Source organism: Natrix helvetica, assembly GCF_964273705.1.
Source record: "Natrix helvetica genome assembly, chromosome: 4".
NCBI classification, from domain to species: domain Eukaryota; kingdom Metazoa; phylum Chordata; class Lepidosauria; order Squamata; family Natricidae; genus Natrix; species Natrix helvetica.
In genome coordinates this window covers 96359060-96382512 of record NC_138550.1, presented here as the reverse complement: position 1 = coordinate 96382512, position 23453 = coordinate 96359060, and the positions used below count along the sequence as shown (strand labels likewise).

Below are 23453 nucleotides of genomic sequence, written 5' to 3'. Positions count from 1 at the left end.
AAAAAGGTGAATTTATAATCAATTTGATATGGAAATCCAAATAGCATGTCCTGTCCCTAAAGAAACTGAATCTTAAAAGCTGGAGGAGCCAATATAGGAGGTGGGATATTGAAATATTCAGACTCAGTCCCATTGAATGATAACAGTTATCCCATTCCTGGCTGCTGTCTCCACCAACAATGGAGAATTGCTCGAGGCATTCCAGAGTTATGCTGGAATAACTCTGGAATGCCACATACACACACACAGCCATTATATATGTATGTATGTACCGTATTTTTCAGAGTATAATACGCACAGGAGTATAAGACCCACCTTAATTTTGGAGGAGGAAATCAGGAAAAAAAACTTTCTGCCTCTTTCTCAGCAGGATATATCAGTATTCATCTAGCTAACATCTTTGCTTGCGTTAGTTGGAGCCTGATTTCCGAAGCTACCTGGGAAACTGCGATGAAAGCCTTTTCAATTAAAGCGTTTTGGGGCTGCAGGGTCTCCTCCCCGATTCCAAAAAGGGTACATGCAGAGGCCAAATAAGTACATCATGTTTCAGATGGCAGGCAGTTCCAGCATGCGCTGGCACCTGAAAATGCTTTCCTTCCCAATTCCCCGGTGCACATCACAAAGCCAAATGCCCTCCTCCTCCTCTACAGACTCACTGCCTGTTTTCTCCTGGCCAGCACTGTCGGCTGGGGGAGGCAGGGAGAAAAGTGAGAGGGCAGCGCAGTCGGGCAAAGGCGCAGGAGTCGGGCGCGGACACAGGCAGACAGATTAGAGGCAGCCAGCCAATCAACGACTTGGCGGCTGGCCATCCAGAGTGCGCAGGCAGCAAAGAAAACTCACGCCGTGGCTCTATTAAGATGTGCATTTCACAGTGGAATACAATTTGGGGGTGGCAGGTGTGGCAGGGAATGGGGTCCCTGGCAGCCGCTTCTTAGAGCCCAGGCCGTTAAGTGTCACTGCCAGCGACCATGGTTTTGCGCCCCCTCTTCTGGATAACAGCCGACAGGAGAGAAGAGGCAGCGCGCCGGGCAAAGTTTCACCACCCCCGGCCCAACGAGCGAGGGGAGGGGAGAGTCCAGCAGCACCCAGGGCACTTCTTCGCCACTGGCAGGGATGCCGAGCACCCCAGCCCCTGCCCCAACTACCCCCCCCAAATTGTGCCTCACCACGAAATGTGCATCTTAATAGAGCCACGGTATGTATGTATGTATGTATGTATGTATGTATGTATGTATGTATGTATTTATATATCCTATTTCCAAAATTTAATCATCATAGATTTAATACTACCCCATGATTTTACAAACTCATCTTGTAGTTTTCTTTTAAAAACCATTATGTAACCTCCAAATAGACATCACCACTCATACAGCACAAAACATATTAGCTTGGTTTGAATCATTTTGCTTGTAACACAAGATTCTCCCCCAATGTATCGTATTATAATTAACCAAATTAAATAATTCAGACTGGGTCACAATTCTACACTGCTAAACATTTATAATGTTCAAATATATGAAGATAAAAGGTCATGTCAGCTCAAAATTTAAGAAAAAGAATAACAAATTTAATCACATCTATGTGATTAATAAAATAATCTTACCCTGTTTCCCCGAAAATAAGACCTCCCCGGATAATCAGCCCAATCGGGCTTTTGAGCGCATGCGTTGAAATAAGCCCTCCCCTGAAAATAAGCCCTCCCCAAAAATATTGCAACACAGCAGCAGCCACAAGGTGACCATGCTTACCGCCTCCTGCACCTCAAAAATAATAAAACCTATTAAAAAAAAAGACCCTGTCTTATTTTCGGGAAAACACGGTAGTTTTTTTTAATTGATGTATCCCTAGGTAGGGAATCAACTAAGAAAAATCTGACTATAGGATCCATTGTATTTTTTTAAAGTTAGTTTCTAACCTATAAATCCAGATATATGCTCATTACAAAGAGTGAATAATTATGCTAATGTCAGAGAAATCATTATGATTTTCTTTCCTTTAATGTATAAGAATGCAGAAATTACAAAATCAGGCTTGAGATAATTTATGATTATAAAATTGGCATTGGCACCTGTGACCAGATGGTTTTCACATATGCTTCCTAATACTGTTTATTATTTATTTATTACAGTTGTACATTAGCTCATAATAAATAGTTCTTAAGGATTGCAAAAAGCAAATGTTGGCCATTTCCCTTAATAAGGGTAGACAATGAATATTTAAATGTTTATATTTTTTTGAAAGCTGGACAAGTCATGACAGGCTGTGAATACAATGGTACCTTAGTATTAATTGCTTTCAAACTCATTGAATTTGGTACTCAACGCATTCTGATACGAAAATGTCTCAGTACTCATTGTTGGTACTCAACACACAAGCTAGAACTTTTCTGTTTCGGCTGCCTTGTGACACTATTATTTCTCATAGGAAAAAATCTGTTTGGTACTCCTAATTTTTGGTACTCATCATGCCTCCAGAACCAATTACAATGAGTACTGAAGTACCCCTGTATCTCGAAAGATATGGGTCAATATTCCAGTTAAATTTTAGAAGTGATTAATTTGTTTGAGTTTCAGATTGTGTCAAAATCATAGTTTGCTATTGCTAGTCTTCCAGCAGCAGCCGCTCTAGGAGTGTGCTGTATGGTTGTGGGCCGGCTGCTGGAAGACTCTATGTCCGTAAGACTCTTTGTCGGGAAGACTCTCTGTCCGGCAGCCGGCCCATAACCATACAGCGCACTCCTAGAGCAGCTGCTGCTGGAAGACTCGGCAGCTGAGTTTTGGAGTTTGGAACCCGGAGAAGTTATGCTTGGAGTGCGGCGGCGGCACCCTGCAGGGAGAGCTGGGCCAGGGCATGGTGAGGCTGGGAGGCATGCTTGCTGGGGGTGGAACAGGTGCTTGCGCAACCCCCTTCTCCAGCCGGGCAGAGCTCCATGCATTGATCTAGGGGGTATCCCAAATGTGCCAAGCCGCGGGAGCTGGGGGGCGGGTAGAGCACCACGTGCCTTGGTGCCTTAGGAATACCCCCTAGGTCAGTGAATGGCGCTCTGCCCGGCTGGAGAGGGGGTTTGCCGGGCAGCTACTCGTGAGCGTGGTCACCTCATGGCTGCTTTGCCCCTGAGGAATTGCCCGGCTCTTCGGGAGCCCGCTCACAAGGGAGCAGTCGCCTGGCATCTCCCCTCTCCGGGCAGGCAAAACGTCACTCCCCAACCTAGTGGTATCCCGAAGGCGCCAAGCAACATAAGCACCTTTCCCCCCCAGCTCCCGTGGCTTGGCGCCTTCGGGATATCGCTAGATCGGTGAGCGGTGCTCTGCCTGGCCGGAGGAGGAGTTATCCAGGGGGCTTATTTTCGGGGGTGGGCTTATATTTTTGCCCACGTGAAAAATGTGGCAAGGCGTTAGTTTCAGGACAGGTTGTATTTTCGGGGAAAAACGGTATATTCTCATAGATCTTAGAACTAAAACACACTTTCATATTCATATGGGATAGAAGAGTTATATAAAACATACAACTGTTACAAAATTTATGTTCATTTTTACTGACCCATTTTTTGGGTAGTGCCTTGGCGCCTTAGGGATACCCCCTAGGTCAGTGAATGGCGCTCTGCCTGGCTGGAGAGAGGGTTTGCCAGGCGACTGCTCGTGAGCATGGTTACCTCATGGCTGCTTTGCCCCTGTGGTTGTGCCCGGCTCTTCGGGAGTCCGCTTGCAAAAGAGCAGCTGCCTGGCAACCCCAAAACAATAAACCCTCCCCCTATAATAAGTCCAAGACCATATTTCGTGGGGCAAAAGAAAATAAGACCCTGTCTTATTTTGGGGGAAACACGATAGAGTTATCGATCATTCATAATGTATGATTTCATTCCTCTATTATATTGATAGTATAATATTTTGCTTCAAAATGTTAATGGAGAAATAACTATAAGCTAATTACATCAAAACACATATAAGCAGCAAATTAACCCACTAATAATCTGTTTACCCAAGGTATATTTAACATATAATGTTATTTCACTAAAATCAAGGAAGTTTGTTTATAATAATAAGATTTTGATTTAAAGTAACATTTAAAGGTTAGAACTCATTTGGTATTTTTAAAACTGCTCCAATAATTTTACAATGCCATGCCATGCCATGCCATGCCATGCCATGCCATGCCATGCCATACAATACAATACCAGAGTTGGAAGGGACCTTGGAGATCTTCTAGTCCAACCGTTGCCTAGGCAGGAAACCCTATACCAGTGGTGGGCAACCTTTTTTTTCAACTGAGCCAAATCTCGCCAAAACCACGATTGAAATTTATTGAGAGCCACATTTTTAAAACCGAAAATACATAGGATGGTACACTGTTTTTAGTTTCAATAAACTCTGGCATTTGAAGCACGCAAGTCTTAAAGCTGTCAAGTTACAAGATCCTTGCATCCCTAACCCTTTAGGAAAAAAACCCCAAGAGGTCTTCAAACCTGACAGCTTTAAGACTTGTGGACTTCAACTCCCAGAATTCCTCCTCCAGTCATGTTGGCTCAGGAACTCTGGCATTGAAGCATGCAAGTCTTAAAGCTGTCAAGTTGCAAGACCCTCGCACCCCCAACCCTTTAGAAAAAAAAACCCAGGCTCTTCAAACCTGACAGCTTGAAGACTTGTGGACTTCAACTCCCAGAATTCTGAGAATTGAAGTCTACCAGTCTTAAAACAGCCAACTTTGCAGACCTCTGTGTTAGCCCAAAGCCTGGCGCTGGGCGGGCCTTGCTCCCCCATTGGTGGAGCTCCAAGAAGCGAGGAGGGAGAAAAAGAGACAGAGGCCAAGGAGCTTCCCCCCGCCCCCTCCCAGCAAAAATCTAACCGGGGAGCCGGGCGGGCAGTAGCAAATTAGCCGATCACGCCGCGTGGGCAGTAGCAAATTAACCGATCACGCGGCGTGATCGGCTAATTTGCTACTGCCCGCCCAGCTCCCCGGTTAGATTTTTGCTGGGAGGGGGCGGGGGGAAGCTCCTTAGCCTCCGTTTCTTTTTCTGCCTCCTCGTTTCTCGTCCCCGCCCGACTTCAGGATCCTCCCTAATCATTGTGGGTCGAAAAAAGGGAAAGGGGCGCTTGTTTTGAAGTGCCCGAGAGGAGGGAGGGGAGCGGGCGCCCAGCACACAGAAGAGCCGCATTAAAATGTGTAAAGAGCCGCGTGTGGCTCGCGAGCCGCGGCTTGCCGACCACTGCCCTATACCATTTCAGACAAATGGCTATCCAACATCTTCTTAAAGACTTCCAGTGTTGGGGCATTCACAACTTCTGGAGGCAAGCTGTTCCACTGATTAATTGTTCTAACTGTCAGGAAATTTCTCTTCAGTTCTAAGTTGCTTCTCTCCTTGATTAGTTTCCACCCATTGCTATCATGTCTCCCTAGTTCTTCTTTTCATTAAACTAGACATACCTACTTCCTGCAAACATTCTTTATATGTTTTAGTCTCCAGTCCCCTAATCATCTTTGTTGCTCTTCTCTGCATTCTTTCTAGAATTTCCACATCTTTTCTACATCGTTGCGACCAAAACTGAATGCAGTATTCCAAGTGTGGCCTTACCAAGGCATTATAAAGTGGTATTAACACTTCACGAGACCGTGATTCTATCCCTGTTTATGTAGCCTAGAACTGTGTTGGCTTTTTTGGCAGCTGCTGCACACTGCTGGCTCATATTTAAATGGCTGTCCACTAGGACTCCAAGATCCCTCTCACAGTTACTACTATTGAGCAAGATACCACCTATACTGTATCTGCATTTCGTTTTTGTTGCCTAAATGTAGAACCTTACACTTTTCACCATTAAATTTCATTTTATTAGATAGTGCCCAATGTTCAAGTTTGTCAAGATCCTTTTGTATCTTAAGCCTATTTTCTGGAGTGTTGGCTATTCTTGCCAACTTGGTGTCACCTGCAAATTTGATGAGTTCCCCATTTATTCCCTCATCCAAATAATTGATGAAGATGTTGAAGAGAACTGGGCCTAAAACAGAGCCTTGGGGTACTCCACTGCATACTTCCCTCCATGTAGATGCAGTTCCATTGAGGACTACACATTGAGTGCGGTTGGTCAGCCAGTTACGAATCCATCTGGTGGTGATGCTGTCCAACCCAGATTCTTCTACTTTATCTAGTAGTAGGTTATGGTCTACCTTATCAAATGCCTTACTGAAGTTCAAGTAAACTATATCGACGGCATTCGTCTGGTCCACTAATTTTGTCACTTTGTCAAAGAATGCAATTAGTTTGGCATGATCTGTTTTTGACAAACCCATGTTGGCTTTTGGCTATTACTTTGTTTACTTCTAGGTGTTGGCTAATTCGTTGCTTGATTATCTTTTCCAGAATCTTTCCTGGTATTGAGGTCAGGCTGATTGGTCTATAGCCGTGATGGCGAACCTATGGCACGCGTGCCACAGGTGGCACGTGGAGCCCTTTTTGCCGGCACGCAAGCAGTTGCCCAGCTCAGACCCACTGCGCATGCCCGTGCCTCCCGCCAGCCAGATGACTTTTGAGTATCTGGTGTCGGCAGGAGACATGTGTGAATGTGTGGTGAGTAGAGGGAGGTTGCAGGTACATGCGGGTGGGGAGGGGGGAGAGCGCGCATTCATTCACGGCTCTCCCATGCCCCATTTTTGGCTCTTCCCCACCTCAGCCCCGGGCATGCACGGGCGACCCTTGTTTTGGTTCTAGCAGACCTCCCTGTGAAGACGGGCTCTCTCCTAACAGGAGAAGTTCAGCACTCAACCTTGACTTGAAGTGGGGAGCCGCTCCGGATTTTCATTCCCCAAACGCGTTTGCCCCACTCAAAGGAATGGCGCCAAAAAGAGAGCGCCAAAGTCATCCCCCAGCTGAATTATTCCAAGCACTATGAATCACATGTTCCCGTCGAAAGAGATTGGGAGTTCTCCCTCCCATTCCATTGCAGGAGAAGTGGCCAGACGGGTGGGCTCTCTCAGCTGCTGCCAGGTGAGCATAACTGTCTAAAAAGCCGGCTTGCTTCTTCGCACCCCCGAGGGGGAATCGCCGAGAAAGGGGCCAGGAAGGTGGCGGCGCTTGGCTGCACGCACGTTTGCTAGCTGCCTGAATTTGAGTCGGCTGTTTTCTAGAAAGAGGGGACAGGGGACAACGGCCATAGCTCCTTCACGCCTTTTTCCATTCGACCTTTTCCTTTCCTGGGTGTGTATGTGCCTCCTAAGTGCCTTTGGCTTGAAAAATGGAAGCAGGCGAGATCTCCACCGGCTTCTTTCAAGTGATTTTGGTCATTAAGATAGGCCACAATCACCTTTTCTTGCTCATTTCCTCTGCCTTAAAGAGCGACGTGGATGTGTACGTGTGTGTGGACTCACGCATGAATGCAGTTACTTGAGCTCGGCAGTAATAGCGCTCAGGGTGCACAACTTTCCAGAAAAAGCCCCCCCCCCCTTCTTGCTCTTCTCTGGACCTGCATCGCCAGATAGCCGGCTCAACTTCAGGCAGCTTGCAAACGTGCCTGCAGCCAAGCGCCGCCACCTTCCTGGCCCCTTTCTCGGCGATTCCCCCTTGGGGGTGGGAAGAAGAGGCAAGCGGCTTTTTAGAGAGTTAGCCTCACCCGGCAGCAGCTGAGAGAGCCCGTCCATCTGGCTACCTCTCCTGCAATGGAATGGGAAGCTGCCTGAAGTTGAGCCGGCCATCTGGCGGTGCAGGTCCACGGAAGAGCAAGAAGGAGGGGGGGGGTGTTTTCTAGAAAGGGGGGGATGACAACAACAATCGCTCCTTCAGTGCTTCCATCCCGCTGCCCCTTCCCCTAGGCATGTTGGACTTGCTTGCCCCCAACCACACTATGTTACGCTGTTTGTTTTCACTTAGCTGCCACTCGAACTCTTCAAAGTCCAACATGGCTAGGGGAAGGAGCAGTGGGAGGGGCAGCTGGCCGTCCAGCAGCAAATTCTGCCTTGCTCCCTTGAGCGCCCGAGCCAGCCAGTCACTCTTGACATTCCCCCTGCCACTGCAACTTCCCTTCTGGGGCAGCAGAGCTGTGCAGGAGGAATGCTGGAGAGAGAAGAGGAAGGATTAGGAATCCTTGTGCGCATCGCCTCCACCTCTTCTTTACTCCCCTCTCCCTCTGCCTAATTTGGATTGAGTCTGAATTGGTTTGTGGAGGGGGGAGGGAGAAGCGAGGCCCCAGAATAGCAGCAGCAGCAGCAATAGCTGCAGACGGAAGGGCTGCTCGGGTACACGGGGAGGCAGGAAGGGAGGCAGACGCGACCGGTCGGCTCCTCCTCCTCCTGCCAGCCTCACTCTGGGCAGCGTCCAGCATGGCAAATTTAAGGGATTTTCAGGGCTTAATTTGCAAACTAGGGTGCATGGTGTGGTACTGTGCGTGTGGTGAGGACACGGTCGAGCTCGGCTCAAGCTGCTCTGAGATTGCAAGCCACCGTGCCGATACTTGGGATGTTGCTTTTTTCACTGGCCCTGCAGGGCAAGCCAGCTTGCGGTCCCCAAGAGGGGCGGGCTGCATGGGCAGAGCGGAGCATTTCTGTAAGAGCGGCATGCCAGCAGCAGTCCTGCCGGCTGGCATGGCTGCCTGGAGTGTGAGGGTGCCAGGAGGAGGAGCTGCTGCCGCCTCTGCAAAAGCAGGCCATTTGTGCCGGCAAACTCTCTTTGTTTGTCCTCCTTCCGGGTTGCTCGGAGGGTGGTTTTAAGCGTTCCGAAGGCTTCAGGGAAGCCTCCGGACATTCCCTGAAGCCTCCGGAGGGCCTCCGGGGGCCGGGGGGGACTCTTTTCACCCTCCCCAGGCTCCTATAAAGCCTCTGGAGCCTGGGGAGGGCGAAAAAACCATGCAAAAATGGGCGCGTTGTGCACGCATGCGCACTTGGGGATCGCGCGTTGCATTATGGGTGCAGCACACCCGCACATGACCCCCCCGCGCTCCCCCCACTTGTGGCACGCGAGCCAAAAAAGGTTCGCCATCGCTGGTCTATAGTTTCCTGGATCTATTTTTTTCCCCTTTTTTGAAGATGGGAACCACATCAGCTCTTTTTCCAGTCCTCTGGCAGTTCCCCTGTGGTCCAGGATCTTTGAAAGATATAGTTCAGTGGTTCTGAGAGCTCGTCTGCCAGTTCCCTCAGAACCCTAGGGTGTAATCCGTCCGGTCCTGGTGATTTGAACTCGGCTAGGGTAGACAGGTGCTCACTTACCATTTTCTTTCCTATTTCAATTTGTGTTCCTAATCTGATTTTTGTGGTGCTGTTTTTGATAGGTTGGACTGTTTTATCCCTTTGTGTAAAGACAGATACAAAAAATGAGTTAAATAGTTCTGCTTTCTCCCTGTTGCTTGTCACCTTCTTGCCACTTTCTCCCAGCAATGGACCAATTGTTTCCTTAACTTTTTTAATATGTTGGAAGAAGCTTTTTTTGTTATTTTTTACTTTTGTGGCAAGCCTTTCTTCATTGTGAGCCTTAGCTTTCCTTACTTCATCTTTACAGGCTTGTGTTATTTGCTGATATTCTGCCTTAGTTATGTCCCCCTTTCCACTTTTTATACTTATCTCTTTTGTCTTTCAATTTGTCAGAGAGTTCTTTATGCACCCATGCTGGTTTCTTTTGGGAGCTGTTATTTTTCTTCTTCATTGGTATGTGCTAGACTGGGCTTTTGTAATCTCATTTTTCAAAATTTCCCAAGCTTCTTGAGTTGTTTTCCCCTTAAGGATTCTCATCCATGGAATTCTTCCCAAGCTCTCTCTAAGTTTATTGAAATTAGATCTCTTAAAGTCCAAGACTCTAGTTTGAATTTGTTCTGCTACTTGTGTTTGCATAATGTTGAATTCCAATATTGCATGGTCACTTGCCCCCAGGGTTCCTATGGCTTCAACACCTTCTATCGTTTCCTCTGTTAGTAAGAATTAAGTCCAATATGGCTGATCCCCTTGTTCCCTTCTCTACTTTTTGGGAAACAAAGTTGTCTGCTAGGTTCATTAGGAACTTGTTGTGTTTGTTTCCCAGTTGATGTCAGGGTAGCTAAAATCCCCCATTACTATTGTGGTGTGCTTCCTATGTACCTTAATTAGCTGACTAGCAAAAAGTTCATCTACTCCCTCTGCTTGGTTGGGTGGCCTGTAGTAGAGACCTATGGCAATGTCATTTCCCCTCCCCCAGCCTTTAATATTGACCCAAATGCATTCAAGATAGTTCTCATCATTGTTGTGCTCTATTTCTGTAGAGATGTAGTTATTTCTTATATATAGTGCAACTCGAGCTCCTCTTTTATTTGGCCCATTTCTTTTAAATAATTTAAATCCTTATAGTTGTATGCTTCATTTGTGGTTTCATCCCACCATTATTATTAATGGCAATAATATCGTATCTGCCCTCATTTATTTGAATTTCTAATTCACCCTGTTTATTCCTCATACACTTTGCATTGGTGTATAGACATTTGAGTCCATTTTGATTGACCCTATGTTTACTGTCTACATAACCTGCGTTATGCCTGACTGCCCCTATTTTCTTGCCACTTGTATGATTCATAAGTTTTATCTAATTTTATCTAATATAAATATTTTATCTAATTTTATCTAATTTTATCTGATGTTATCTAAAATATTTGAGCATTTTAAGTTAAATATACAATATTTCATTTATTTTTCATTCAGAAATGTGATTTAAGAAAATTAATTATTACTCCAATCTTCCCATCAACAATCTCTCCATTTATCATAAACATACAACATAATTATAGAAACAATACTTGGCTCTTAGCACAAGATGTCTCAATCTGGATTTTAACACTTGTACTCCATCTGTTCTATCCTCTTGTCCTCTGTGCCTATTTTCCATTTCTACTTACATATACTGTCATAAAGAAAAATAAAATATATCTATGCTTATGTCGTCTAGAAATCACAGACATATAGAGAAGCAGACACATGGCCACTGCCATTACTGAAGGTATATGTTGATGTATGCAATTTCTCATATTATTATTATTGCATTCTTTTACTTAAGACATACTTCCAAGAAGGAAATTGCAACACATCTTCAGTAGGAGTATTCTAACTGATTTAAGTAATGGGAAGATAGGGCAATCCTTGAAAGTTACTCTTAAGCTGTTTAGGACTTAAATATCATCATCAGCACCTTAAACTAACATTTCTCAATCTTGGCAACTTGAAGATATGTGGATTGCAACTCTCAAAACTACCCAGCCAGCAATTCTCCATATATCTTCAAGATGCCAAAGTTGAAAAACACAAGTCTTAAACAGAAAGTGGTACGCAATTGATATGTGATCCCTGTCTAGGTATGCAGATATGCTCTTCACCATAGTTGTCATCAGTAAATCTAGTGATAACTGGGTTCAAGAAGCACATTCAAGCTGTGACCTTGTTCTTTGTGGAGGACTGCAATCCCATCAAAAATAGTGTTACCTGAATTCTCAAGTACCATTACTGCCTTATATGGGTTTAACTATCGTTTATTTTCACTCATCCATCCAATATGAAGATTAAGCAACATTAAAAGATTATATCCTTGATTTAGATGGTAAGAAGCAAGTACACTGGGAGTTATCAGCATAGAGATATAATGAATCTCAAGCCGATATAAGTATGTAAATCTAATAATATGATCCGAGGAAGAGATCTATGGCAGAGTTTGAAACACGCTGGACTGGCTCATCAGAGGAGCCAGATGAAAAATGTCTCTTCCATAAACAATATAGTGAGATATAATTTACAGAAATCCATACCAGATTGGTCATTACCCAGGCTAACAAGGACTGTGTTGGGTTTTGGATTTCCTGGAGAATGGGCTACACAACTCAAGTCTGTTGGTGAGCAACTAGGGCCAGAAACTGCAGGACTAAAAAGTTGTTTACCTGCTGCAAATATATGGAGTTTGAAAACAAAGAAATAATTATTAGTTATTACAAATCAAGTTTAACAAGAGGATATCTAAAAATGCACCAATTCTGCAAATAACAACACCCAGAATCAGCAATAACAGAAAAGGGCTAGCCAAATTAAGGTCAATTTATATATTTTTTTAAAAACGAAGTATTCAGAGAAGCAGAATTGGAAGAACTGCAAAGGTCTACCCAGGGCAAAGAAATCAAAACCCTGTCAGAACTGTAGAGTTCTGAACTATAGAACTCAGACTACAGAGGCAAACCAGGAGGAATCAACCAGCACAGATATTTTTTTCATTCCTACATCAGAAGTCCCCTCTTCTGCCTTTTCCTCAGAATGAACAAGAACTTCTAACTAAAAAAGAATAACTGAGCATCTAGAGCAGCACAAAAACAAGAGAATAATGTTGCCTGTATTAAGGCTTGTTCCAAAGAAACAGCTAACACAAGTATTAAAAGACACCAATACTGTAATATCAAATATAAGCACCAGTTCACTGCAAGAAATAAACCAACTTATGTACAGCACAGCTGCACTTATAAGTGAATTCTTGGGGTGCAAAATCAACAAACAGGGAAAAAAGTCCAACAGCACATCATCAGAATGAAAGCTCAGACTGGAAAATAAGATCAATCATCTAAAATCAGATGCAGGCAAGCTAGTACAGATGAAAGAAAATAAGATGAAGAGCAAGAAGAACAAAGAATACCCAATCAAGAAATATAACCTACGAGACTTCCGGTTCCGGCGGCCACGGCGACGGGCAGCTTCCTTGCCCGCTCCCGCTCCCCGGTGGGCTTCCCCCGCTTCTGGGGGGGCACAGGACGCCTCGGAAGGGCGTCCTGCCGAAGGAGCGGCTTGCGGAGGACCCTGGCATCGGCGGCGGCTGGTGGGGGCTTCTCCGCTTTGCTCCAGGCATCGAGGAGCAGTCTCGGAGAGCGCGCGTGCGTCTCGCTCCAGGCTGATCGGACGATGCAAAATTGAACGAAGCAGCGGCGGTGTGGTGAGATGCTTCCTCTCTTCATTCCCTTTCTTTTGAACTGATGGACTTTTCAGCAATTCTAAAGTAAAACTCTCGGATTTTCTTGGAGGTGTGGCTGGAGGGAGGGGGATTTCCCCCCCCCTTGGACAAGCGGCTTGAGAAAATTTTGCTTTCGCCCCCAGGGGAAGGAGGAGGGGGGAGAGCCAACCAGTGATGCCTCACCCCTGTAAGTGTTTTTCACTGGATTTAGCTCCAGGAATTATTGATGACCTGAGAACTTTGTGAACTTTTTAAAACTTTATTATGCCTCTGAGCCCAAAGCTGGCAGGGCAAGATGGCACACTTCCATTGTCTTTATGAACTGTGAAATTTGACTCCACCTTTAAAACTCAGGCTTCCGGTCTTTGTCTCCGTGTCACCCAGAAGACTCTCTTGTGGATTGTTATTTTTTGAACTTCCTGGGGGGAAAATTCCTCTTTATTGCCAGACTGACTAAAGGAACTCCCATCTGCTTGGATCTTCTGCCTCCTGGACTCATCTGCCTGCTCTACTCCTCCAGCTGTCCATTCTCTACACTGATTGATTTCTCTACTTTATAAACTATGTCTCCAAAAAAGACCACCCCCTGGAAAACCTGGCTTTGCTACTTCTGCACCGACATCTGCAACATCCAGCCCTGCCACACAGTCAAAGATTACAGAACTGATGCAACCTAAGAGTACAGAGATGGATTTGCAACAAATGCTCCAGCAACTTATACAGGGCCAGGAAGAAATTAAGAAACAGTTAAAGGAAATGAAGGAAGAAATTAAAGAGAATCAAGTCCAAATTTATAAGAATTCACAGAGACTGGACCTTGTGGAGGGTGGGGTGGCGGAGGCGAGGGGGGGGTAGAAGCATTGCAGAAGGGAAACAAAGAGCTTGATATCCAACAAATGAAAACAGTTTGAGAGAATGTCCTTTTATCTTAGATTTCAAAATGTTATAGAAGCGGATGGGGAAAATATAAGGGACATTATGACTAATATTTTAGCTGAATACATACATAAAGATAAACAACAGATGGAATGGGAGATAGATCTGGTTTATAGAGTGAATTCAGCATATGCCAGAACACACAATGTACCCAGGGAGGTCCATATTAAATTCCTTAGGAAAAGCACAAGAGACGAAATTCTGGGTGTACAAAGGGGGCAAGCATTGACATATCACGATAGGGAGATAACCATCTTGAAGCAGATCCCCAAAAAAGTTAGGGAGAAAAGGAAAAATTATTCACAACTGGCGAATAAATTATACCAGAAGGGGGTGTGGTTTAGATGGTTGATGCCTGAAGGTATGCTCGTATTCTGGGAGGAGACAAGAATTAGAATCAATACACCCATAGAGGCACAGGCCTTTATGGAAAAAAACAAAGCGAACCTAGAAAAAACAGATGACTCTACAACGGTTATACAGGACACGGGAGGGGCCGGAGCTCTGCCAACGGGGGGAGAAGGGGCAATACCAAGAAAGCTCAGATCACAAAAACGAATAAGAAAAACACATTGTTATAAACAGACCGAAAGTAATAATGAAATTATATGTAGACTTTATATTATAATATATAAATTGATTGAAATTTTTTTTCTAGAATTAATATGCTGATTTTATATGATCATGTATTAATGTTTTATATTTAGATGTAATTAATGAGTTTGGGGGGAGGGGGCGTCTGCCACACTTGCAACTGCCAAAATTTGTACACCATTTCACTTACCCTTTTCCCTATAAATGTTTAAAAAAACCAATAAAACTTTTTGAAAAAAAAAGAAAAGAAATATAACCTACAAATAAGAAAGATCAAGGAAGCACTGGAAATAATAGAATAGCAAACAACCATCTATAGGCAAGATGATCACCAAATATAAAGCTTAAATGATACACTATAGGCAGAATTTCCAATTTCAGTCAAATCAGAAAGTTTTCTACCAATCCAACAAGGGGGAGGCTGCAGTAAAGCAATCAGCAAGGAAGAAACTATGAAGTTCTGGGCATATCTATGGGACAACCCAAAGAAATACAACACAAATGCAGCTTGGATAAATGAGTTGGATAAGAATAAAAAAAGAAGGTAAAATAAAAGAAATTGTAATAACAGAAGAAATGGTGGAAAAAAGACATGGAAGTTCAAGATTTGGTCAGCAGCAGGTGAAGATGAACTGCATGGTTTTTGGTTGAAACACCTGATTGGTCTCCACCCAGTCATTGCCAAGCAGTTTAACAACATACTGCAAAGTGGTGAAGTTGAGGATTGATTAATGTCTGGCCAACCCTATCTGATCATGAAAGATCAAAGAAAAGGGGTTGCACCAGGAAACTACAGATTAATTACCTGCTAACTCACAACTTTCAAACTGCTAACTGATGTGGTAGTTGATGCAGTCAACAGCATCTAGTTGAAAACAAGTTCTTTCTACCTGAACAGAAAGGAAACTGCCCAAATAGTAGAACAACAAAAAACTGCAAGAGAAGGAATACCAACACTAATGTTGTTGTTAGTTGTGAAGTCATGTTCAACCCATCGCAACCCCATGGACAATGTTCCTCCAAGCTTTCCTGTCCTCTGCCATCCTCTGGAGTTCATTTAAGCTGCTTTGGTGATTCCATCCAGCCACCTCATTCTTTGTCGTCCCCTTCTTCTTTTGCCCTCAGCCTTTCCCAGCATTAGGATCTTCTCCAGTGAGTCCTTCCTTCTCATTAGGTGGCCAAAGTATTTGAATTTCATCTTCAGGATCTGGCCTTCTAAAGAGCAGTCAGGATTGATCTCCTGTAGGACTGGCCGGTTTGATTACCTTGCAGTCCAAGGGACTCACAGTGATCTTCTCCAGCACGATAGTTCAAAGGCCTCAATTCTTTGGCGCTCAGCCTTTCTTATGGTCCAACTTTCACAGCCATACATTGCAACTGAGAAATCCGTAGCCTTGACTATACGCAATTTTGATGGCAAGGTGATGTCTCTGCTTTTTAGTATGCTGTCTAGATTTGCCATAGCTTCCCTCCCCAGGAACAAGCGTCTTTTAATTTCTTGGCTGCAGTCCACATCTGTGGTGATCTTGGAACCTAGGAAAATAAACTCTGTCACTACTCCCATTTCTTCCCCATCTATTTGCCAGAAATTGAGAGGGCCAGATGCCAGGATCTTAGTTTTCTTAATGTTGAGCTTCAAGCCAACTTTTGCACTCTCCTTCTTCACCTTCATCAAAAGGCTCTTTAGTTCCTCTTCACTTTCTGCCATTAGAGTGGTATCATCTGCATATCTGAGGTTGTTAACATTACTCCCAGCAATCTTAATTCCAACTTTTGATTCATCTAGTCCCGGCTTTCTCATGATGTGCCTGCATATAAGTTAAGTAGGCAGGGCAACAGTATACAGACTTGCCGGACTCCTTTCCCAATTTTGAATCAATCAGTGGTTAAGCTTGGATTGATTATCAGAAGACATTCAACTGCCTGCCAAATGATTGTATAAACAAGTACCTAGAAATAACAGGAATTAGTTGAAACACTAGAAACTTTGTGCAAAGATCAATAGCAAAATGGAAGATGTAATTGCTGGTCAACGGTGATAGACTGAGAGAGGATAATATAAGGAGAAGAATTCTTCAAGGAGACTATCACCATTTATGTTTGTTATTATAACATTATACATATATATAGCCAAGAAACTGAAATGGAATTTGGACTGGACAAATGTACCACCCTTTTCCATCAAACAGAGAAAACTAGGGAAAACTGAAGGAATCAAGATGCCCTATTGGAATAATATCAAGAGTTTGGATGAAGAAGATTGCTACAAATACCTGCACATCCTTCAAGCTGCTCAAATCTAGCACGCTCAAGTCAAGAAGAAGGTTAGAATACATCATTAGCATGCAGAATATATTAAAGTCCAAACCCAGTAGAGAAAATAACATTATTATGATCAATACATGCAATTCCAATGTCATTAGATACACAGCTGTACACAATATTTGACATGATTTGGGCCCTGCATAGATCAGAGTGTTTTCTTCCTCTTCCATCTCATCGCATTTATCTTGATTATGTAATATTTTCTTAAATCAAAACCACAGAGGCTAGCCTTTTCCTTGAACAAAAATGGGAAACCTCTGGCTCTCTAAATCAGTGGTTCACAACCTTTGGTCCAAGGACCACTGGGGGGGGGGGGGGCGTGATGTCATCACAGGGGGTCCACAAAGGTTTGAAGAAATGTTGTGATTTAAATCTTAAGTTCACTCTTGTGAGTCCATGGCCACAAAAGGTATTTAAAGGGGTTCCATGCTGAAGAAAAGATTGAGAGCCACTGTTCTAAATGCTACTTTTATTACTATAACTTTCAACAACCTCCATTACTGATGTAATGGTTAGGCTCTTACAGATGGAGAATAATAGGTTCCAGATTTCTGACCTAAAGAATCACATAATTGAAAGTGTGCAATAGATTTCAAGCCATATTTGATCTGTTCTACTACACATTTTTCAAACAACAAAATGACCAATGTAGAATATAGAGAGGGGTTGCCAGACATTGTGAATTATTATTATAATTCTAAATTCTTTAACTAATTAGATTGCAGGAACTATTACTAGTGTACTTTTCAATTTTACAACTATTTCACTTTCATTTTTCAAATTCACTAGAAGATCCCAAGAATATTTTTGAATAGATATAACTTATGTTATTTTAAAGTAATTTATATTATCATATAATACAGATAGTCCTCGACTTGTGACCACAACTGAGCCCAATATTTATGTTACGTGGCAATTTTTTAAAGTGAGTTTTGTCCCATTTTACATCATTTCTTGCCACAGTTGTTAAATGTATCAGTGTAGTTGATAAATTAGTAATTTGGTTGTTAAGTGATTTTGACTGCCCCATTGATTTTGTCAGGAGGTTGCAAAAAGTGATCACATGACCCCAGGACACTGCAACAATCATAAGTATGAACCAGTTGCCACACATTTGAATTTTGATCACATGATATAGGAATGGTGCAAAGGTTGTAACTGTAAAAACCGGTCATGTCACTTTTTTCAGTGCTTTTATAACGCTGAACAGTCACTAAATGAACTGTTGTTAATCAAGGACTACCTGTACTATTATTAAAGCTACCTAAATAAGAAAAAAAATACAAAATTGTCATTCTTTCATTAAAAGGGCAAATCATCTAGCAATTAAGAACACAAATAAACACATCTTTCCAATTCTTCATTTTAAATTATTTTATTTTTAAAATGTTTTTTAAATTAAAATGAAACTGAAAAGATTGATTTACACATTGTATACCAGATTTATTTTACCATTTTCCCCCAAATATTTGTAGATTACACCATGTATTGGTATAATATCAATATGTAATACCATATAATACCACATACTGAACATTATGGCTTAGCAGAATGCATAAATTTAATAAGAAACACTTTTATTATCTATTAATTTCTAATCCATATAAAAATATCTAATTAATAGTTCCATTGCAAGGACATCATAAGAAAATGTTGTATTCCCAGCTGCCAAGGAAATTACTTCTGAAACTGCACCTGAGAAATTATCTTAAGACAGTTTGGGAAGGATCTAGCCCCATGATGGCGAACCTATGGCATGCGTGCCACAGGTGGAAAATGGAGCCATATCTGAGGGCACACAAGGCTTTGCCCTATGTCAGTTCCAACGTGCATGCCCGCGCTGGGCAGCTGATTTTTGGCCTTCCAGAGGGCAGGGGAGGCCATTTTTTGCATGGTGAAAAACTGGCCCATTTTTCATCCTCCCCAGGCATCAGGGGGTTTTCCTGAAGCCTGGGGAAGGTAAACAACAGCCCAACGGGCCTACTGGAAGTCCAGAGGCTTCAGTGAGGCTTGGCCGCATGTGTGGAGGGGAGCATGGGGGGGTTGTGTGCGTATGCGTGGGGGGAGGGCATTGCATTATGGGTGTGTGCGCGCACCCCTTTTGGCACCCGAGCAGAAAACTGTTTGCCATCACTGATCTAGCCCCAAGAGTTGAACTCAGGGTGAGTGAAGGGACTGAAATTAAACCCAACATATTATTACTTAGCTTCTACTTAAATTTATCCAATACAAAGAGGCCCATATTTTGTATATTATCAAAATGCTCTTAACAAGCCCTTTTCTAAATATTCAGTTGAAATTTGATTTTCTGGATCTTAAATCCATAATTCCAGTATAAGTCCTGACATTTTCCATGAGGTCTCTTTTCCTGAATAGGATCTGCATGGATATAACATTTTTGTCAAATTATGACCACAGAACCACTCAATTATGCATCACTTAACTGTGACAAATTTCTTGTCTTTTGTATGTACGTGCACTATCCCGATGCACATACCAAAGGACAGAGTTGGAATTGGGTGATGCTACTTTTATCATTTTCCCTTATTATCCCCCGCAGAAGCCTTTTTCTACAGGGTGATTGTATCCTTGTCAGTTCTCAACCCTAAACATGATCAACTACTTCAACCTATTGTATCTCTGTAAGAATTTGTATGCAATCCCTTAATGATTCTCAGTGTCCTTCTAATTCTGTTTCAGTTTTGCTGAATTCTTCTCAAAGTATGGGGACCAAAACTAGACACAATATCTGAGGCGAGATCTGGTCAAAACAAAATAGGGTAGAATTATATCCCATGAATATGAAGGTATGTTAATGTAAATTTTCACCGAATTCATAGGTATTTCATTAAAACAGATTAAGACTTTTCTATAAAAACCCTAGAATCAAAAAGTACATAGTATATTCAATGTACTTGGAAGAACAACTCTATATAACTTACTGATTCTAAATTTCTTAAAGAGAAAGCTGCAATGCTTTCTCTTTTCTACAATCTTCTGTACGCTATCGCACACACATACACAAAATCATCAAATAATTTATTAATCAATGTTTTTCCAATTAAAATGCTTTGAAGATCTTATCAACACAATTTCCTAATTGGATTATCACATATATTACTATAAAATTTATATTTCATTTTGAAGTTTATTTTTTTTTAAAAAAAATAAGGTATATCTTGTTTTAATCATTTCATATTATGTTATTGCCTCCTAATGCAATAATTCCAAACCACTAACTGAAAATTTTATTAGACAATTCCAGTCTCATAACTTATCTGAATACGACATACAGCTGAAAACAGTGTGATTCTCTTTTACAAATATAATGAGATTCAGTTCTCTTCCATCTGAAACATAGGAATGATTATCAAGAAATTGATTTTAATTGTCTTACTAAATTTTTCAACAGTAAACCAGACTCCATAATAACTTTTTTTTAAAAAAATCCAAGAATATTTGTAAAGAAAGTTTCTATACCTAACCCATCTTCAGTAATAGCATTAGTTAATCCTTCCATTCCATTTAAGGTCCAAGTGATGTACTTATATAAAGCACCTGCCCTAGTCTTTAATATCTTAATTTGCTTTCTCAAACATTCTTCCAAGTTCTTTAATTCTTAGGGTTAGCTTTCTATAGCCCAATTAACATGGCTGAGTGATAAAGTAAACACAATGCAACTTGCAGAGGGCCATTCTGTGCAATCAACAGTATGGGTTACTACAGTCATAAGCAACTCGTAAATTCCATTTCTGAACAACAGATTCAAGAATCCCCAACATCAGAAATAAGGAACTGGATTAAATTGTCCAATGACCTTCCTAAAGAAAAACAATTCAGAAAATATATGCACTAATGAAATATAGGTTCAAAAATCCCAACAGATTGAATCTGCTACTAAGATATTATGTTCCTGACCATTCCCTCAAATAATTTCTTTGTACTGTCCTCTAAAGATCCCCCAAATCTTTTAGTATCTTTAGTCATAATTTACTTTTATAATCAATTTATAATCAACTAATCTTATAATCAACTGAAGTTGCAGATTACTGGATCAAAGAACAATCATTCAGAATTCTCATTCAAGACACAAATGTCCATGCTCAAATGATATTTGGAACACATTATGTAAAGATTTAGCTCTTGAGAAATCTATAATACTGGAAAAGGTGGAAGGAAAGAGATGATCAACCACAAGATGGATGGACTCCATTGAAGCAGCGACATAAACTACTGGAAGATCTAAAGGACCAGACTGGGGATAGATAATCCTAGATGAAATCTATGTGGTCTTTTAAGAGTTAACACTTAATGGCATATAATCAATCAGATTATTAGTTGAAAAACTTCATTTGTTCAAAAACTGAACTCTACTCACTCATAAATATGGACTACTGTCCACTAATCAGCTGGAAATATTTTCAGTTCCTAAATTCTTCCTACTGCATCACTTAGAGTTCAACATTAAAACAATACTATTTTACTATAAATAAAGTTACAAAGTGGAGCACAATCCCTAGTAAGTGTGTTAAAGAGTTGTATCCTTGTTTTGTACTACTATTGAATATATTTTATTAATTCTAAGGTTCCAGAATCACATGGCTGCTAGTAAATTAAACACACAAAACACATCAAACCTGTCTGAGAAAGTATTTGTCCATGGGAGAAGAAAACTAGCACGCTCTTCAATGAGTTTTACCAACCAAATGAATTAGAATGGTTTCAAAAATTTAATGCAAGTATTAACCTATACAAAGTACTCCATAAAATATTTAAAGAAAAAAAATCAAGAAATTGCATCCAAAAGGAATCCCCCACCCTGTGCCTGTACATTGAAGATTTATAAATGGCATCAAAAGACTGGAAATTCAAAGTTTTTTAAAAAGTCACCTTCCTCCATCCTCAAGCAAAACCAACGAAGCTATTTACTACCACGCTTAATCCACCTGGGCATCCCTCAAATAAAATAGCATGCGTTGGAACCAGCCAACCCTTCCATCTCATCCACCCACCCACCCACCCACAAAAACCTCTCCAAACTTGTTCCTTCTGCTAAAGAATGCAGAGTTAATATTAGTTTTGGATGTTTTGTGCATCAACGCAGCTGGATCGCCAGGCAAAGGTGTCAATGTTCTTTCGAAAGAGAAGACGATAACCCCGTCCTTTCGCCTTCCCACACACCCTCCACCCCAGCCCCCCACAAAAAGCGGGCAGGGTTTTTGCAACACATTTTTTTTTGCACACTACCAAAAACACTTTTGTGCGCAAGAGGGTCTGGGCAAGTCGCGGCTGTCAGCGCCGCTACCTAACGTCCGGCACCCACCCTTTTCCCCCTTCCTCGTGGCGAGACCGGAGAGGGTAATAAAAGGGGTGGCCGTGGAGTTGAGAGGAGGGGGGGTCGGGTTAAAAAACAGAGGGGGGGGGAAGCGAGAGAAAGCGCAAGCCAATGGTTACACTTTACCGTCTCCTGCTTTCAGTCATATTTCCGTCCTCCTCTAGCGAAACTGGGGGAGGGAAGAGAGGCAGGCTCGCAGTTTGGAAACACACACACACAACACACACAGGGCCCCGCCAAGAAAAGCCAGAAGCCAAAAGAAACTGAGGAGAAAGGGAGCCGGATTTTTAGCCCCCACACACACCCCGAAAAAAGAGCGGGGGGGGGGGCACCCTGGCGGGAATAAGGAATAAGGCGGGGACGAAAGAGAGGGAGAAGCATTGGGGCTGATTACCTCGTAGAGTTCCTCGGAAGCCATGCTGAGGCGCCCGCCTGCCGCCAGCCTCCCAAGGTGGAGTTGGGTGCTGGTTTGGAGCTACTTTTGTCTCACTTGGGTGTCTTGGTGTGGCCTCTGCCGCCGCTTCGCTTTTCCTCCCTCCCCCCTCCCTCCTCCTCCTCAGATATGCATGTATTCTGCCTCGCTCCACAGCGCTCCTCTCCTCAAATGCCCGGGCGCTGGTGGTGGTGGTGGTGGTGGTGCCTCTGCCGCCCTCCTCCTCCGCTGCTGGTGGTGCTTGTGCGCAAACCGAGCTGCGCAACGGGGCTCGCTCACTCACACTCAACACTCACTCACTCTCTCTCTCTCGCACACTTTGCTCGCGAGGCGCGGGAGAGCTGGGAGGGGGAGGAGGAAGAGGACGAGGAGGTAGCAGCTGCAGCGGCAAGGACTCCCTGTACCCGCCGCCGCCACCTCCACCACCACTCGGTGTCCCTTCCAGCGCCTGGCTTCGGCGCCTGGCTGACTCTCCCTCTCTAGGATCACTAATCGAGCGCAGAGAAAGCGCCACCCGGCCGGGCTCTCGCCTCGTCTAGCGCCATCCTCTTCCTCCTCCTCCCCCTCCCCTCCTTTGATCGCCCATTGTCTCCTCAGCTGAGCGGCGGCGTGAGGGGGCGGCCGGGATTGGGCCAATGGCCGCCGGGAGAAAGTGGGAGGAGCAACGAAAGGGGAGGAGGGAAAAGAGGAGGAGGGAGAAAGTGGTGAGGAGGTGCCGGGTCTGCCATATGCATCGTTGGAGGAAGTGGTGGTGGTGGTTGAAGAGAAGACTGAGCCCAAGTTTTGAGGCTCTTGAGACATTCCTGGCCACAGCTCCACCTCCCATGAGGTTCTAAGGAAGGAACAAAAGTGCCTTTCTTCATCCTGGTCTTCAGTCAAGCTGACACATAAACTCATCCCTCCATTTTCTTCAC

The 23453-nt window shown here is 43.1% G+C and overlaps 1 protein-coding gene across 1 annotated transcript in view; it reads right to left on the bottom strand.

The window, feature by feature from the left end:
* Nucleotides 1-23142, bottom strand: part of CDYL (chromodomain Y like) — a 170465-nt gene extending 147323 nt beyond the window's left edge. The window contains exon 1 of the mRNA XM_081951161.1: nt 22501-23142. Coding sequence (XP_081807287.1) covers nt 22501-22524 — 24 coding nt within the window. The 5' untranslated portion in view covers nt 22525-23142. The remainder of the gene's footprint in view (nt 1-22500) is intronic.
* Between the last annotated feature and the right edge of the window lie 311 nt (nt 23143-23453).